Source organism: Acipenser ruthenus, chromosome 31 (assembly GCF_902713425.1).
Source record: "Acipenser ruthenus chromosome 31, fAciRut3.2 maternal haplotype, whole genome shotgun sequence".
Taxonomy (NCBI): domain Eukaryota; kingdom Metazoa; phylum Chordata; class Actinopteri; order Acipenseriformes; family Acipenseridae; genus Acipenser; species Acipenser ruthenus.
The window spans coordinates 13,742,457-13,760,798 of record NC_081219.1 but is presented as its reverse complement, the minus strand read 5'-3'; the positions used below and the strand labels follow the sequence as shown (position 1 = coordinate 13,760,798).

The window sequence follows — 18,342 nt, the reverse complement described above, 5'->3', positions numbered from 1 at the left end:
TGGGACGCCCGAGCGAGAATTCCAGGGGCGTGATCAAGTCAGGAAGCCACTCGCTGTGGGGAAAACATTTCCGCCTGTCCCTGTGAAAATGTTCTGGTGTTTTATTAGAAGTTGTCGATGAAGCCCTTCTTCCAGACAACCACTGTGCCCCGGAATGAGTCGTTTTTATCATCTACTTACTGTATTTATTTTCTTACCTCTTTAATGTCGTATGCTGTGTGTTCTCTTGCGTTTTCTCTTATTGCTTGACCATGCTTACTGTACAAGCATGTTCTGCATTCCTTTTTCTTCTGTTTCTATATATATATATATATATATAAATAAATATAATATGTTTTTTTTTGTTTTTTTTTTGTGGATAAAGCCACTTTGGTTGATCTGGCCTATATTACATATATATACTTATGACAGGCAACTTGAACTGAAGAGCAGTTAACACAGACTCATCAAAAAAAAAAAATTAAAAATCACAGCGTTTGCAAACTACTTAAAAAGGTAAAGCTACTTGTAAATGATATCAACAGCATGCATGTAATGCAGTTATCCAGCTTAACCAGGTTGCAGTGTGTTGGTTCTCCCGGATATTCACAGCTCTGTGTGTCTGTGTCTGTGTCTGTGTGTGTGTGTGTGCGTGTGTGTCTCCCCTCTCCCACAGGCCCTTCCGAGGTCTCGACCTCAGTGCGCTACAGAAGGAGACCCACCTGTCCGGACGCCTCCGTCGCTGCCAGCCTGCCCACACCCCCAGTGGCACGGCACAGGAAGAGCCACAGCCTGGGGAACAAGTGAGTGTGCTGGGGATAGAGGGGAGGGGAGATTGGGCATCAAGCGAGTGCGCTGCCACCGGGAGCAGGGGATGGGGAGCGGGATATGAGCAGCAGTTTCTCCAGAGTATACATTTGTTCCAGACCCAAGACAGAAACAACTGAAGGTGTTTCTAGTTTTGAAACCTCTGAATCCCAGGTTCACTTGCACGGAATTATTGCTGCAGACTTGCCTGGGGGTTTAAAACCCTGTGCGCTGTTCAGAACCCCAGTGCATTCTGGTAAGTGTAGTCTGTCCTGCTTGTCGTCAGCCCACCAAGGCTCCATTCAGCCCATCAAGAATCCATAGTTCACCCCCTAATCTCTTTAAATCGCTTTGGGTAAAAGCGTCTGCTAAATGACCAATTAATAATAATAATAATAATAATAATAATAATAATAATAATTTAAAAAATCAATAAACCATGCAGCTGCTAAGTCTTTCCAGCAGATGGTGCTGAAGGGTAAGAACCCTTATGCAGTACAAGGGGTATACCAGATGGAAAAGGCACCTAAGCCAGGCAGGCTGAAATTGATAGTTTGACAGATAAACTGTGTTTGTGTGTGTTATTCCAAACATAGTATTACGGCTACTTGCATGTTTGGAAAAGTTTATTGGCACCTGCTGCACAGATTGGAGTAAGTTGCCACGTTGCCTCTTCAGGGTTAGTGTGATCTTTTGGATTTGTATTGAATTGTTACACCTTCTCTACGCATTAATATTACCCTCTTAAAACCCTCGTGGTCCTGGATGCATGCTGTGCTTGAAAAACAAATCCACGTGTCAAGACTCCCAGCCTAGAACGTGCATGTCTGTGCACAGTTACATATTGAACCTGGGAAAACATGGCGATCAAGGGATCATCTCGTTTGCAAGGGTGTCCAGGATATTTACAGCATCATAGAAATTAAATAGGTCATATAGGAGTTTAGTCTCTTGTTTTTTTTTAATCATTTTTGGTTTTATTAAGCATCAGTTAAGCAGTTACAGCTGCTATAATAAATGATTATGTTATTAGTTTATTTGGCAGACTGCTTTATCCAAGGTGACAGGTGTTACAAGGCAATACAAGGTTACAGTGCAAAAACAGTATTTAAATACAGTGTGGTTTACACTAGGTACAAATACTACTAGAATACAATACGAGATAACTGATCAAGACCATTTGCATCTGCCGTGACTGTAAACGGTACTTTCATCCTGTTTAATATTCCTCCTCTCCCTTGTCTCCAGTGTGATGTGTCAGCTGAGTGTCGCGGAAAGCAAAAGTGCCACATTCCCGACTGAGAAACCACGCCACCTGCTGGACGACAGCCTCCTAGAATCCCACAGTCCAGCCAGGAACCTCTCTCAGAACCGCGTCTTCTCAAATGGGACATCTCTAGGTAAGAAAGCACTGATAGGTCCTCTCTGGGAGCTGCAGTCGCTTCGTGTTTAGTGGCTGTGTGTGTGTTTAGTGCTGAGCAACGTGACGGGTACCTAACTCATCTCCCACTTGTTTTGTGTCTCCAGGCAGCAGTGAAAGCTCCTTCAGTGAAGAGCTGTCGTCGGGCGTGGAGAGGTGAGCCATTCAAAATGAACACTGATCTCGAAACACACAAAGGATGCTTCAGAGAGTCCTGATCACTGCTCTTCCTTCCTAAAGCTGTAGCGCTGCCCCCCTGCCCGTGTATCCAACATCCAGGACATGGGCATGGCCCAATGGGATTCACCCATCAAACACTTGCAATAAGAGCCACTCCCAGTGGTTATTTATTAATAGCATAGAAATGTGCGGGAGCAGAACAAATAACTTCCCTGATGTGGGGCCTATTGTACTTATTATGCAAGCTGTTACACTTAACCTTAAAATTGCTAACCTGTGGAACTTGTTGTGTTATAGAAGCACTGGAATATCCACTGTGACTAAAAGAAGGAACAATAACAATAAAATAAAAATAATAAGACAGTGAGGTAATGCAGATAACTAGGTTAGTGATAAAGGGTATATAAAAAGGACCTTTTTATTTGATTGTATTGTTTTTAATTAGTTATTTATTTTTTACATTTTGACCACTTTTTTAAAATTTTTAAATTGCATTCCCTGCCCCAAGATGGCTTCACATGTACATGCATGGACCTCTCAGAACTACATTTCCTATCATCCTCCTGGGCTAGTTTTAAAAGATCTTCTAAATTGCAGCCTGCTCTAGTGTACAAATCAACTCAACAGACAGGCAGGCATTTTTATCTTTGTAATCACAAGCTCGCTTAGACTAGCTGATTTCTACAAAACCCTTCCGTTTTGGAAGTTAACATGCGGGGAAAAAGATAAAAAGACAGACAGACCGCTCCCCAGCAAGCGTAAGAAGGGGCTTTGTGACACTGACCCTGCAGGCAGCGTTAACAGAGCACACGGCCTTTTGATCTTTCTTGCCCTGCAAAGCCGAAGTCACCGTGCTGTACCAACCCCAGTGGGAGCTGTCAACTCATTCTAATGTTGCTCTTACAAAGCCATGTGGGATCTGACATGTGATGGTTCACACTGATGTTACAGGGGTCGGTTGTGTGCCACACTGGGGCCCAACTGGCGGGTTCCTGTTCGGAATTCTCCGCGGAGCAGGAGCTGTGTTTACAGGTACATTCCCGCGGTGGTGATGGTGGTGGCTGTGTCTGTCTCAATCAAGTGGGGCCGTGAGTGTGCATGCGTCATGGGTCAGGATCTCCTGTTTTCATCCTTTTCTTCAGGAGTCGTCCATGAGAATAGATGGATAGTCTTGTTACATTGCCCTTGTATACATCCCCACTCCTCCAGTGCGTCCCAGTTTCACTACTGTCCCCCGTCACTGAATAATACAGCAGTTCTGTTTTCTCAGAAGTGATGAGCTTGAGTTCTCATTGAAAGCGATGATCTGCACACTGCACTTGTTATTCTTCATTATTCTTAATTGACAGAGGAAAGGCGTACAGGAATCTAAAGGTCTTTAAATATGATCTCAGGAATGCCATTGTCATCCATACCTACATAAAACACTCAGCAGTGTTCAATTTAGAAACACAGTCCTCCCTCAATATTTCAACATTCAGTAATACACTCAGGCTGAAGCGTGTCTTATTAAACTAGTAAAACCAGGAATGGATCAAACTGCTATGCAATGGGAGTCTCATTTCCATCCCTGAATAGCCTATATTTTCCTGTTTAAGGTCCCTTATCTAATTCACAGTTTCTTGTAATATTTTTTTTTTAAAAATGGTTCTTACAGCTAGTTTCACAGACCCCGGTCATCTCTTATCTTGGATAATCTTACCTAAATTAACAGTAGTCCAAGATTCGTGCTCATCGGGGTCTGTGAAACCAGCTGTTTATGTTTAGTCGCTTAGAGAAATAGGGGGAGCGCAGTACCGAAAGAAACATAAGGAATTCAGTGCCAAACATTTGACTAGAAGTCTATTTCCAGGCGGTTTTGAAGACATCGAGAAAAACTTCTGGTCATTTGTCGTTTCTGAATTCATTCCGTTTCTTTTAGGATTTCTAAAAACAAGACCCCATGCCTGGTGGGGCGTGCCTCTCGCGCTGCTCCCCTGCATCCTGGTCGCCTCTCCTCTCGTCTTCCTCTTCCTTGGGTGTTCATGCATTGATTTCACTGCAACAATGAATAAACTGACTCGCTCGTTCGCACTGCAGACCGGCGCCCCTTCAATTCAGAGAAAGTTTCAGCATTGTCACCCAATTCATTGTCGTCAATGGAAAAGCATTTTTAATGATTGCATTCCTTTGCATGTAATGTATGAAGGGAACCAGCTCTGCTATCTTGTGCTGTGTATTTCTATGTATTACTATATCAAGGTTTTTAAAATCTAGTTTCTTACCTCTGACAATCTGTTTGGTTCTCAGCGCCGGACACAGATATTTTCGGCCCCTCCACCCGGAGATTAGATTATTTTAACGTCACTGCTGTTACTGCTTTTAAGTAAAAGCAAGCGCACAATAACCGCGCATTCTTTGAATGCGAGGGCTAATTAGCTGTAACAGCTTTGCACGGCGTTCATTTTTACTTTCAGCTGTAAAAAAAACCAAACAAAACACAACAGCCGTTCAAAAATAAAAATGCCCTTTCTTTGTTTGTTGCAGGATGCTGGTAGCACAATATACAGTCTATAGCACATCATTTAGGATGCATGCTGTATAATCGAATAAGCCACCATGCTATTGCAGTGCTTAGTTTTTCTAATGAGTAATTCAGCGCACCTTCGTTGTTTCTTGCGAGTTCTTTAACTGAAGTGAATGTGTTTGACCTCTTTATCTGAATGTCCAGCCCCACAGGCGCTTGTCCGAGCCGCTCGTCCGGCAGTGGAATGGGCGGGATTGCGATCGAAGGACCCCTGAGAAGAAAGACCTTGCTGAAGGAAGGAAAGAAGCCAGCTGTAAGACTGAATTCAATGCTCCACACATTGAGATTACAAATAAGACTCCCGTTGCATTGCGGTTTGAGCCATTCCTGGTTTTACTAGATTAACTAGGCATGCCTGAGCTTGGTTCTTAAAGCCGTTTACGGTACAACGTCATTGCATGATTTTTGTTGGTAAAAACACGGCCAAAACAAACATCTGACATTTAATTTAGGGGCTTGTGAGTAATCTAGCTGTTTCTTACTCGTTTTAGATTTGTAAATGGTGCCAATAATTCCCATTTGAAGTAAATGGCTTTGAGGATCGGTGGCTAATTAACTCCTAGTAAAACCTGGGGTGTCTCTAACTGCTGCCCCATCCCAGTCTCTGCACAAAGCTGGCCAGAACACCCGCCATAACATTGTCAATAAGGTGTGGGACCACCATGGGCAGCCAGCACGGCACAGAGGCATTACAACTGGTCTTAAAGGCGTTTAAATTGCTTTGAGAGGTGCGTAGCGGTTGCTCTATTATTCAGTAGTCAAGGCAGGACAGTACCAGGGCCTGAACTAGGAGCTGTGTGGGGGTAATCGGTGAAGGGGCAAATTCTGCATATGTTGCTGCGGAGGAAGCGACAGGAGCGCGCCAGAATACAGATGTGCTGGGAGTAGGAGAGAGAGGGGTCAAGGGCGACACCGAGGTTCTTGGTGGATGAGGATAGAGAGAGGGTGGTGGATTCAAGAGGAACAGAGATAGAGATAAGAAGTGGGGGGGGGGGGAAAGGAGATCTGATTTTGAAAGGTTGAGTTTGAGATGATGCGAGTTCATCCAGGAGGAGATGGCCGAGAGATGGTGTGACAGGCGGACTGAGGTAAGGAGACTCAAAGTCAGCATGTGCAGGGAAAATAAGACTTTTATTAAACAAAATACACAAAACAAAAGGCACGATGGCCAACCAAAAAGACAAACACAAAAACAGGCTTTAAACAAACTAGCTATACCAAAAAGAACCACTCACTCTCTCACACAGGTCTTCTCACTCACAAACACTCACCCACTAACATACCCAACCACTCCCTTTTATACAGGTGCCTGGGCAATTCGCACGTCATTAGCCCAGGCACATTCCTCACACAAACTCACTCATATCCACTCTAAACAATACAAACACACAAAACCACCACAATAGGCTGCACCCCATCACAGATGGGTAGAAATACAGGAGGAAATGTCAGAGGTGGGAAAGGAGAGGAAGATCTGAGCATCATCAGCATAGAAGTGAAATGAGAACCCATGGGAGGCAATGAGGGGACCCAGGGAGCGGGTGTAGAGAGAAAACAGGCGAGGTCCCAGGACTGAGCCTTGGGAGTGTCAGTCCTGGGAAAGAGGGCAAGGACACCCGGTACGTGTGCTCTGAGAGGTAGAAGGGGAACCAGGCAATAGGTCAGCAAGGGAGGACAGGAGAATAGAGTGGTCAACTGTGTCAAAGGCAGCAGAGAGGTCAAGGAGAATTAGGAGAGGGAGGCGGCACGGGCAGAGAGTTTGTGATGGAGAGAAGAGCAGTTTCACCAGGCGAAAACCAGATTGGAGGGAGTCGAGCAGAGAGTGTGTTGACAGGAAAGCAGGGAGCTGGTGGTGTACCGCTTGCTTGAGGGTTTTAGAGAGGAATGAGACAGGACGGTAGTTCTGGAGGGATGAGGGGGTGGGCGCTAAGGAGGGAAGAGAAGGTAGAGAAGAGTTTACGAGGACTGTGAGTGGAGGATTTAATGACAGAGTGGAAGTAGGAGTGTTTGGCAGCATACTGCTATGATAAACCTCAAATAAAAACAAGATCAAGGAAATTCATTGCTTGACCGTTTTATTTTCCACTTTCCCCGTGTCAGAACGATTAGGCAAGACTGACAATTTATTTTAAAAAATCACGTATGAGAAAGTGTTAAAGACACGGGTCCAAACAACAATACTAATAAAAAACAACAGACCTTGAACTATGACATTAAAACACACACCGGGCCCGCCCAGGCACATGAAATGAGCTGTACAGGCAGGAGCAAGACTGCAAGGCCCTGTCATTCATTAACAAAGCTTTGAAATGAACCTCTGCCTTCTTCAGTGCAGCTTTACAAAGTTTCACTTCTGCACTCAAGTCTCGCCCTTTTCAAGGCTTACTGGAAATAATCCTATCAATGATTAGATCTGTCAGTGTCACATCTATACATATATCTTAATGATTAGATCTGTCAGTGTCACATCTATATATAATCTCTTAATGATTAGATCTGTCATCAGACACCTCAACAAAACCGGTTATCCCTTTTCTGAGCAAAGCAGAAATGTTGTGGTTGTGCAGTATGAGCGGTCTGGCACAGAGAGCGATGAAAGCCTCTTCTCATCCTGTCCTTAACACCACGTGCACTGGCTGTGCATATGAAATCAAACCACTGGAACTGAAAAGATTGGGAAATTGTCAAAATAGACGAATTAGGGATTGCCTAATTTAATTGATGACTTTAATAAGCCACGCATGCAATTAAAAATCGGAAGAGAAAAGGAACACATAGTGACAAATGGTGAATTGCATAAGATTAAACAGAAAGTGGTCTCACATTTTCACACGTGAATGCCTATTGTTTCTGTAAATTACTGACTGAAAATTGAAATTCTCACACAGGTTTCATGCAGGCAGGTATATAAAGGATATAAATGTCACATCTTTGCACATGACTGTAGAGAGGATGGAGGATGGGTCTAAGTGGGTGATGCAAAAATGTACCTTGTGTTTCATGAAGTAATATTGCCGTGGTTATGATCGCAGCTTTTGATACTATATGCGTTTATTTTTACGGGGGTGGGAATTTAATAAAAAATATGGACAATGCAGTCAATGTGCATTTCCCTTATTCCAGCTTTCCTCCTGGAGCCGCTACTGGATCACACTCTCAGGCTCAACTCTTCAGTATTACAGGTCCAAAGCACTGAGGGCCACTGAAAGAAAGCACGTAAGCATTAGAAAAATAAATTTAAAAATTCATTTGCCCTGAAAATAGTTATACAGTATGTACAAAAACAATAAGCTTGTTACCAGTTCATAAGGCATCTATACATCCATCTACAGCAAGAACTGTGATCTGCACTTCCATATGGTAGATACTCGTGATCTACTTTTAGTTTTTTCTTGTGGAGGGTTGCAAATTTTCTTTTTCTACCCCCTTGACACATACATATATATATTTTTATCATCTTCCCTATCTCACCATAGCAACGGTTAAAATAAGATCTATATTTAAATAAAAATCACTAGGAAACTTTCTGTAAACTTTAGAAGTTACCGACGAACCTAGAAGATGAACTGCAGACTATATTGCAACTAATTCAGATGGTATTTTGGAGTACACATAGATTCTTTACAGTATCACTGCAACTCCAGTATTAAACCAGTGCACATTACGCTGATAAGCTATATAAAAATGGACAAAACACAAGCCCTTCTTGAGAGCTAATCATTCATGACAGTTAGAATTTGTAGATTGACTAGTTCTGCTTGTGCTTTGCAGCTTTGTTCCTAAAGCTATGGCTATGATCAAACATTCAGGAGAAGCACCAGGTTTGCTTATCTTGAATGCGTAAGGTCAGCTATGGGCAATCCTTCTTTCTTATCGGAGTTATTTAAAGATATCTTAAAAGCTAGACAGAGACTGCGGGTTTCCTGTCCTTTTCGGAATCAATGCAGGTGTCTTTGTTTTGCAGTATAAATCCACGCCCTGTAAAAAGGTTCTTGTGATTGGATGGATGGTGGTCTTACCCGATGATCCGGAGCACCCCGATATATTCCAGCTCAACGACCCTGATAAAGGTGAGGCTTGGGGCACAATTATTAATTTGTCGATTTCAGGGATGGAAATAAGACTCCCATTGCAAAGCAGTCTGATCCATTCCTAGTTTTACTATAAGGTTAATAAGACACACCTGAGCTTGTTTCCTATACACCTCGGCTAATCAAGCTAGTTGTAAAACCTGGCATGGGTGAAACTGCTATGGAATAGGAGTTTGTTTGCCCCCATCCTTGTTATTATCAATGACACTTTTTTTTTCATCTTAAGTAGTTTTTATCTTTAATCATTCCACGGTTAGATGTTTTTAAAACATTCTTTCTGGATGCATTCCGCTTCTTCCTTTTTAAAGTTTTAAGCCGTGTCCCGTATCTCTTGCAGGCAATGTGTACAAGTTTCAGACTGGTTCAAGGTTTCATGCAATACTTTGGCACAAGCATTTGGAGGATGCCTGCAAGAGTGGACGGCCTCAGGTACGTCAGAATACTCATTTATAAAAAGGTTACTCTTCACATCAAATGCCTCCCAAGTTACAATACTCCCAAACTCTGTTCTTGAGCAGCTTGGCTCGGGTGTCTAAACCATACAAAACTTAGCAGACAGGTCTTGCAGTGTTATGTGAAAGGGGTTTGCTTAGTCATCTGTGTTGTATGTCTTTCAGATACCTGCCAACCTGATGTCTTTTGAATAAAATCTCTTCTCGGCAGCCTGGCCTGCGGGGACAGTGGCAACCTCATGCTTTTGGGAAAACTCAACCTGCAGAACAAGAACGGTGTGTTTTTTGGAACAGAGGATTGTTAAAACACTGTTTACAGTACAAAGGAGTGGCCTAGAAGAAACAACTGGCATACTTACTTGAATCAAGAAAAGAACTTCATTTTTAATACTTCAAGAGAAAGCAGAATAGAAGATGAGTGCAGTCCATGAGTCTCGTGTACCAGACTGCTTAAATGAATCTGTTGGTTTTGGTCAATGGCGACCAATGAACTGTGCATCAAAAGACTCCAAACTCCTGCCTAATGTTTTTTCATTTAATTCTTTTGTTTGTTTTTTAAATGTGTTATGCTGCTTTATGTAACTGAACGTTTTTTTTTTTTAGCCCATGTTGGGTTTTAAAAGAAAGGAAAAAGAAAAAAAGTTTCTACTGCACATAAAACTTACTGGGAGTGTTAACAGACTTCAGAGTGTAACTGTTTAGAATAGATCACCTGAGAACACGATTGAGGTACAGGATTGTGTGTGTGTGTGTGTCTGCCTGCCTGCCTGCCTTACACAAGGGTCTGCCCTCCACACATTGACTGGACAGGTTGTGGAACGTTGGCACCCCAAGAAAAGACAAAGGGACAAAGGGCAAAACACGTTTCTCAAAGTGAAAACTACAAGCAAGTTCAAGCAGAAAGGACACACCAAATGGAAGGTGTCAAATACTGCAGCCTGCGCACGTACCCAGGAATGATCTATTTGTTTATGACCACAGTGTGTCCCATGTATATCTACACAGTGTGTAAGGGATAAACCTGCCCCCTTTAGTACACAAGACACACCTAAATGACCTTTAGCTAATACAAATATTGAACTGCCAATGCAGCGACTGGACCCAAACACGTTGATATGTATTTAGAATGTAAATAGGGTTCCAGTTTGCATTGCCCATTTATTTATTACAATAATTCAACCCATTGATATGACGCATCCATGAATAGCAGAACGCTCAATGGTAGAATGGATTGTTTTACTTTGAAAAAGAATCTTCGACTACAAGTCTGTCTCGATGCCTTCAGATGTGTTGACAGCATCTCTTTAGTAATACACTAAATCAACGTGTGGGGCAATCCAATGTGCCACATACAGAACATATCATTAGCACGGTTTTGTTTTTTCTTAAATTGATCCAGTTTATTTGAACACACCTAATGGTTTGAATTGGTTTATACAGGTAAAACCTTCAAGACATGCTGATAATGCAAGGTCAGTTGAAACCATGTGATCCTTTAGCTTAATTCCCCAAGCACGTTTTTTCCTGAAATCTTAAATTTACCGTCACTGCTTCGAGATCATTTGGCAGTACAATCAAATAATCTTGTCAGGACCTGTTATTTAGAAAATAACAATAAATACTGTTAACTACTGATCAGCTTGGCTATTTATTTATTTATTTTTATCCCCCCCCCCCCCCCCCATATCAGCAGATTAAATGTGGTTTGGAGCTATACCCTCTTTTTAAAATGTATTAATAAAAGTTGTCTTGAGTTTAAACGCTCAACGTGGTTTAGTCACCAAATGTTGGGGGTCTGATAGCCTTGTTTATCAATATTTGTTTTAAGGAAGAGAAAGGACCATTTAGCACACAGTTTCAATGTTGGATATTATTTTTAGTATTGCTGTATTTATCTTTTAATGCACACTGTATAGTGTATCAGCCTATACGAGTAAAGGTAAAGAAGTTGACTGTTTATTTTCTGTTTTGGAATTGTAAAAAACTATTATATAAAACAAACAAGGTTTTAATGGAGTACTTTATTTATTGTAAGGTATAACACAGCTGCTAGAGGAATGCATTGCAGTCTTTTTGGTGTATTTTGTCTTGATGCTACGGTATCATTAACCGGATACTTAACCCTCTCTAATCATTGTATGGTGCTATAGTTAAACGTTTCTTAATGAGATGATCGATCACACCCGCCCCCCCCCCCCCCCCAAAAAAAAGTGTTTTTATGAATCGTCGTTGTACCTTGTCATATTCTTGTTGGTTTCTAGTACTTCACACATCATCGTGATAAGTTCACAATATTTAATTGTAGTGTTTATGTATTTCATACGTTCAGAGTGCCAAAATGAATGGTCGCCAACCCATTCTGAGAAATGTAAAAACGTGTAATTGGAGAATTGTGGATGGCTGTGCTGTATACACACACATGTTACAGCAATACCAGTTTTCACATATGTGTAAAAACAACCGAAATATACATGTATGTGTGCGTGTGTATAAACAAATATATAAATCCATGTGTACACATATTTCAGTTGTTTGTACATGTGTAAATTGGTACTTCCCCAGCCCACTGCATGTTATTTGTGTACAAACATTGTTTCTGTTGTGTTTGTGGCTACATGACCACTAAACCTTAACTGCCCAGCAAGGCTGTCGTTGTGTTGGTTTTCTTGGTTAAATTATTTGTTACCTTGCCCTTCTACTAAGCTGGAGTATTTTTCCAGCTTGTAACACTGATGACACATTTTCATGAAATAAAACATGTTTATTTAAGGACATGCTAGTCTCTCTTGATTTAATTAAATGCCCTTCAGCGGGGTTTACCCAGGTGTTTTGCACAAATCTGGGCAGAACCACCCAGACAGCAATTTTTAATTAGGCAACACTGTGCTGACGTTACCTTGAAGTGCTATAGGTCAGGCTGAAGATATGATCTACTGTATAACAGGATTACAGCAAACAATGCAGATCTTACTTATTCTGTTGGGATTATACTCGGAACCGGTTTGTACTTTCTGTTGTTGAGGTTTACCAACGCATGGATCGTGCCAAGATAGAGTGCTTGTAAACTACATAACCACACTAATTGTTTCCCAAACTGTCTTAGATTGTCCCAGGTGCTGCCGAGACCTGCAATTGCTACTGTGTTTACACACTGCCCATTTAAACTCCTCACAAAACACAGGCTCTTTCCTCCTTATGCTCTCTGCCTGTGCGCACGGTCTACACCACGCTCTGCCTCGCTGCTTCCTAACTGCTATCCACTGTATCACGCTTTTGCAAAATCTCCCACCACCACCACTGCTGCTGCTCTAACCCTTCCAACCTGATCTCTCTCTCCCCCTGCCCCGTCCCCATCAGCTCACTTCCTTGACAAGCACCTCCTTCCTCTCTTCACTCCCTCTATCCCTATCATCTCTCCAACTCTATTCTTTCATTCTCTCTCTCCACCTCTCCCCCTACTCACAAAGCTGGCCACCAGCAGGACTTGATTTGCTCATCTCCTCCTTCCCCTACTATCGCCCTCCTCGAACCACTTCATCTCCTTTGCTCTTTTTCTGCCCTCTTTCTCTCTTTTTGCACCGATGTTATATTGAAGTGCTATAGGTCGGGCCAACGCTGGTGCAACGTTGTTTTTTTTGGTGGTTAGGAAACTGGGCTAAAGTTGGCATATTTGTTTTTTAGTTGTTAAAATATTGTTCTGTAAATGCTTATTTTATTATTTCCGTGGACTAACAAGCCCTGTTCTGCTGCAGATATGGCCATGCCTGCCTGGTTATTTCACAGACTGTTCTGTTTAAAGTAGCTAAAGTTGTTTTAAAGTATTGCTCTGTGTTTGTTCTTGAAGAATATGTTGTGTGACCAGTAAATAGCTTAGCTGTCCCGTTTAGTTAAATTAAATAAATAAATAAATAAAAACACCAAAGGTTTTGCTTAGCCTGGTAGTCTACAGGACCTTTAGTCAGGGAAATAAGTTAGTTTGGCTTTTGTTTAGCTGGTTTTATTTTATTTTGTGTAAATAATAAAAGTGTGCAGGAATGCGCTAAAAACACAGTTTGTGTATCTGGGTCACCTCTTTAAAAAGGGTGCCAATCCAACTGCTATAACTGGTTTCTTAATTTTTCTAAATATACAGTACTGTGCAAAAGTTTTAGGCAGGTGTGAAAAAATGCTGTAAAGTAAGAATGCTTTCAAAAATAGACATGTTATTAGATTATATTTATCAATTAAAATGCAAAGTGAGTGAACAGAAGAAAAATCTACATCAAATCAATATTTGGTGTGACCACCCTTTGCCTTCAAAACAGCATCAATTCTTCTAGGTACACTTGCACACAGTTTTTGAAGGAACTCGGCAGGTAGGTTGGCCCAAACATCTTGGAGAACTAACCACAGTTCTTCTGTGGATTTAGGCAGCCTCAGTTGCTTCTCTCTCTCCATGTAATCCCAGACAGACTCGATGATGTTGAGATCAGGGCTCTGTGGGGGCCATACCATCACTTCTAGGACTCCTTGTTCTTCATTACGCTGAAGATAGTTCTTAATGACTTTCGCTGTATGTTTGGGGTCGTTGTCATGCTGCAGAATAAATTTGGGGCCAATCAGATGCCTCCCTGATGGTATTGCATGATGGATAAGTATCTGCCTGTACTTCTCAGCATTGAGGAGACCATTAATTCTGACCAAATCCCCAACTCCATTTGCAGAAATGCAGCCCCAAACTTGCAAGGAACCTCCACCATGCTTCACTGTTGCCTGCAGACACTCATTCGTGTACCGCTCTCCAGCCCTTCGGCGAACAAACTGCCTTTTGCTACAGCCAAATATTTCAAATTTTGACTCATCAGTCCAGAGCACCTACTGCTATTTTTCTGCACCCCAGTTCCTGTGTTTTCGTGCATAGTTGAGTCGCTTGGCCTTGTTTCCACGTCGGAGGTATGGCTTTTTGGCCGCAAGTCTTCCATGAAGGCCACTGCTGACCAGACTTCTCCGGACAATAGATGGGTGTACCAGGGTCCCACTGTTTTCTGCCAATTCTGAGCTGATGGCGCTGATGGCACTGCTGGACATCTCCCGATTGCGAAGGGAAGTAAGCATGATGTGTCTTTCATCTGCTGCAGTAAGTTTCCTTGGCCGACCACTGCGTCTACGGTCCTCAACGTTGCCCGTTTCTTTGTGCTTCTTTAAAAGAGCTTGGACAGCACATCTGGAAACCCCTGTCTGCCTTGAAATGTCTGCCTGGGAGAGACCTTGTTGATGCAGTATAACTACCTTGTGTCTTGTTGCTGTGCTCAGTCTTGCCATGGTGTATGACTTTTGATAGTAAACTGTCTTCAGCAACCTCACCTTGTTAGCTGGGTTTGGCTGTTCCTCACCCAGTTTTATTCCTCCTACACAGCTGTTTCTGTTTCAGTTAATGATTGTGTTTCAGCCTACATATTGAATTGATGATCATTAGCTCCTGTTTGGTATAATTGTTTAATCATACACCTGACTATATGCCTACAAAATCCCTGACTTTGTGCAAGTGTACCTAGAAGAATTGATGCTGTTTTGAAGGCAAAGGGTGGTCACACCAAATATGGATTTGATTTAGATTTTTCTTCTGTTCACTCACTTTGCGTTTAGTTAATTGATAAATATAATCTATTAACATGTTTTGAAAGCATTCTTACTACAGCATTTTTTTCACACCTGCCTAAAACTTTTGCACAGTACTGTACATAATATATGATGGTTTTTTTATCTGTTTATATTGCTCCACATTTTCACATTAGTCCCCCAACAAGTTTGTCATAAATTAAAACAGGTTGCAACAGAAATGGGAGGCGTTGCAGTTGTTCAGCCTCCAATTGCAATTAAAATGCAATGAAATGTATTCCAAATTCCTAATCCCATCAATACTTTATACAATACTGCGTCGCTGTGGTACCCTCAGCTCTTGCTCACGCGGTCGGTCATTTGTTTAGTTTCTGAGAGGTAAGACTCAATTTTATTTTTTATTTTTTTTTGGTACTGCTCTTTTTAGATTTTAGTTTTTTAAAAGTACTGAAATACATACATTTTGCTAACATGGTAAATTAGTACTAATATTTTAGGGATGCTTGGAAATGATTTGCTAAATGCTTGTAAAATTAAGTTCAAACCTTCAGTGGTACTAATTTGTGTATTTTACTGGTGACGTTGATTGAAAATCCTATAATAATAATAATAATAATAATAATAATAATAAATAAAACTGTTTGTTGAGCGCCTTTCATACCAAGAGGTTCAAGGCGCTTCACACAGACTTGTAAAAAGCAGTAATTACAAAACATATTGTAAAAAGAATAAGAAAATAAGACAGTAACATAAAAAGATAGGTAAAATTGTATATATATATATATATATATATATATATATATATATATATATATATATATATATATATATATAATACACACACACCTGTATATTATCATACAGGTTATCTATATCAATGGAATAAAACAATAACATGTAGTTTAAAAACAGGTTATATAGAGCAGTGATCACGTTTTTATCATTTAAATAAAAACACACGTTTATGTACAGTAGTGCTGGACGAATTTGTTGTTACCGATTATCGGCTGTAAATGTTCACGATGATCAGGATTATTGGCTGAATAAATAAAATATATAAAACATAGCTTGTAACGTGTCTGTTATTGCTTAAAAAAAGCCAGTGTTTAAAAAAAAAAAATGCTTTCCAGTTCTCAGCTGTTGAGCAGTCTCCCATTCCAGACGCAGATCGATTGTTACTGTAACCCTCGGTGGGGCTCTCCATATTCAGCGCTTGCAAATTTATTTCTGAATCCAAAAAGTAGGGTTGCAACCTTTATAAAATAATGATTCATTAATACTTACACGTTATTACTTGAAACTCTTTTTTTTTTTTTTTTTTTTTTGCACAATGCAGGGCACCCCAATGTATCTTTCTAACATTTTATTCCCCTGGGCTCACCCTAGTTTGTTGAATACAAATGCTCATTTTCTTCAAAACGTAACATAGCTCAACGAAATACTTCGGACTGGGTGAATAGAACCTTCAAATTCCTGGCTACTGAACGAACTTTCGAACACAGCCATGCAATTTTGAAGCTCACTTTTTTTTCTGTATGTTTTTCACACGCTCTTTTTACAACAGAAGGCGCAAAGGCTGCAGTATCAGCAGTGTGATGCGTGTAGTGGGCGGGGTCTGCAGGGGGCGCTGCTCCCCCACTTCTTGGCTTCCGTACGTCACATTGAGAATATTTAACTGATCTGTTGAGTGTATGGGGAAAGGGGGACGGCAGGGTAGACAATAGCGACCCCTCACTTCTTAATACAGCACTACACCCCTGCGGGTCAGTTTAAATCGTCATTGCTGTATTACTCTTTGAAACTGGGTTTCGTTTGATGCTAATCAAGATGCAAGACTTACAGGGTAAATAACGACATTTGGGTTGAATCTAAAGCTTTTATTTAAACACTATGAAATTATGAAAAATAGTCTACGATGACTTGTTTAATCTCCATTCAATTGAACACACAGAGGATCTTTATTTCCGCTTACTCAAGTTCTTAATTGTGTGTTCCCTCCACTCACACAGTGTCTTAATAGCTTCATTACGAATCAGTTTTGCTATTTTTGTGTGTATACATTTTTGTACATTTCACCACAATTCTGTTTTAAATCCTCCGTATCTTGTAATACAGCTTGAAATCCTGTTAACACGACTCCATCCTGATTGTAATCTCGTTTTAAATCTCGCAAGCGACGTCTCCAATAGAAATGTAGGAATGTGGTGTCACTCAGTAGTTGGGGCGGGTTTAAAGTATTGAGAACGAATCAAATGATAGATGCAAATCAGGAAGGCGGGACATTGCCCAGCAGCACTAGGAAATGTATTTATTATTATTTTTGTAGTAGGTTTTATATTTTAATTGGAATAGGGTAAAGTCAACGTGAATTGATTAACTATTTCCACAGTTTTTCCGGTGTTTCTTGACTAGCCACCCATTTCATTTTTTTTTTGTAATCGGGGGTGTTTGATCGGATCTTATCAGTTTAAACTGAAATTCAGAAGCCCTAATTATATGGTAATTAACAAATAAATAAATAAAATAAAAAGTGACCAGTAAAATAGTGTTACAGACACATCCTTTAAGATGTTGGTTTCAGCGTGTGGGGAAACGGTTAATGAAGCATCAATGCTGAGAATTTCAACCTTTTGAGTACATGCAAAAAAAAAACCACCTTTGCATTCATTCATTCATTTTTAGATAGCTAGAGATAGATAATGTGTGTGTTTAGGGCAGCAGTGTGGAGTAGTGGTTAGGGCTCTGGACTCTTGACTGGAAGGTCGTGGGTTCAATCCCAGGTGGGGGACACTGCTGCTGTACCCTTGAGCAAGGTACTTTACCTAGATTGCTCCACTAAAAACCCAGCTATATAAATGGATAATTGTATGTAAAAATAATGTGTAAAAAATAATGTAATTGTATGTAAAAATAATGTGATATCTTGTAACAACTGTAAGTCGCCCTGGATAAGGGCGTCTGCTAAGCAATAAATAATAATAATAGAAGATTGTATGTACACATCATTGTATGTATGCATCTGGATTTGGCCTGCCTATTTTTAACAACTGTTGAACATTGACAGAATTTGGAACATTTAACAACTGGCTGGCGCTTAAACGTGTACCAACATGAATAGAAATATGTTTTTCCAAGTGTTTACTTTAAACGTGTACTCTGAACTATTAACACCCCTCGGAGATATGAATAGTTTTTTTATTTTTTATTTTATTTTTTTTAGATATTGAACAGAAGCTGCAATATGAAGGA

General features: G+C 40.8%; 1 protein-coding gene across 2 annotated transcripts in view; it reads left to right on the top strand.

The window, feature by feature from the left end:
* Positions 1–12,264, top strand: part of LOC131702899 (ras-specific guanine nucleotide-releasing factor RalGPS1-like) — a 122,327-nt gene extending 110,063 nt beyond the window's left edge. Inside the window, exons 12-20 of one of the 2 annotated variants that reach the window (XM_059005396.1) lie at positions 656–782; positions 2,035–2,186; positions 2,314–2,362; positions 3,338–3,418; positions 5,097–5,205; positions 8,076–8,168; positions 8,917–9,022; positions 9,381–9,472; positions 9,661–12,264. In XM_059005396.1, coding sequence (XP_058861379.1) covers positions 656–782; positions 2,035–2,186; positions 2,314–2,362; positions 3,338–3,418; positions 5,097–5,205; positions 8,076–8,168; positions 8,917–9,022; positions 9,381–9,472; positions 9,661–9,690 — 839 coding nt within the window. In that variant the 3' untranslated portion in view covers positions 9,691–12,264. The remainder of the gene's footprint in view (positions 1–655; positions 783–2,034; positions 2,187–2,313; positions 2,363–3,337; positions 3,419–5,096; positions 5,206–8,075; positions 8,169–8,916; positions 9,023–9,380; positions 9,473–9,660) is intronic. The other variant, XM_059005397.1, reaches the window with a different exon arrangement.
* The last annotated feature ends 6,078 nt before the right edge of the window (positions 12,265–18,342 follow it).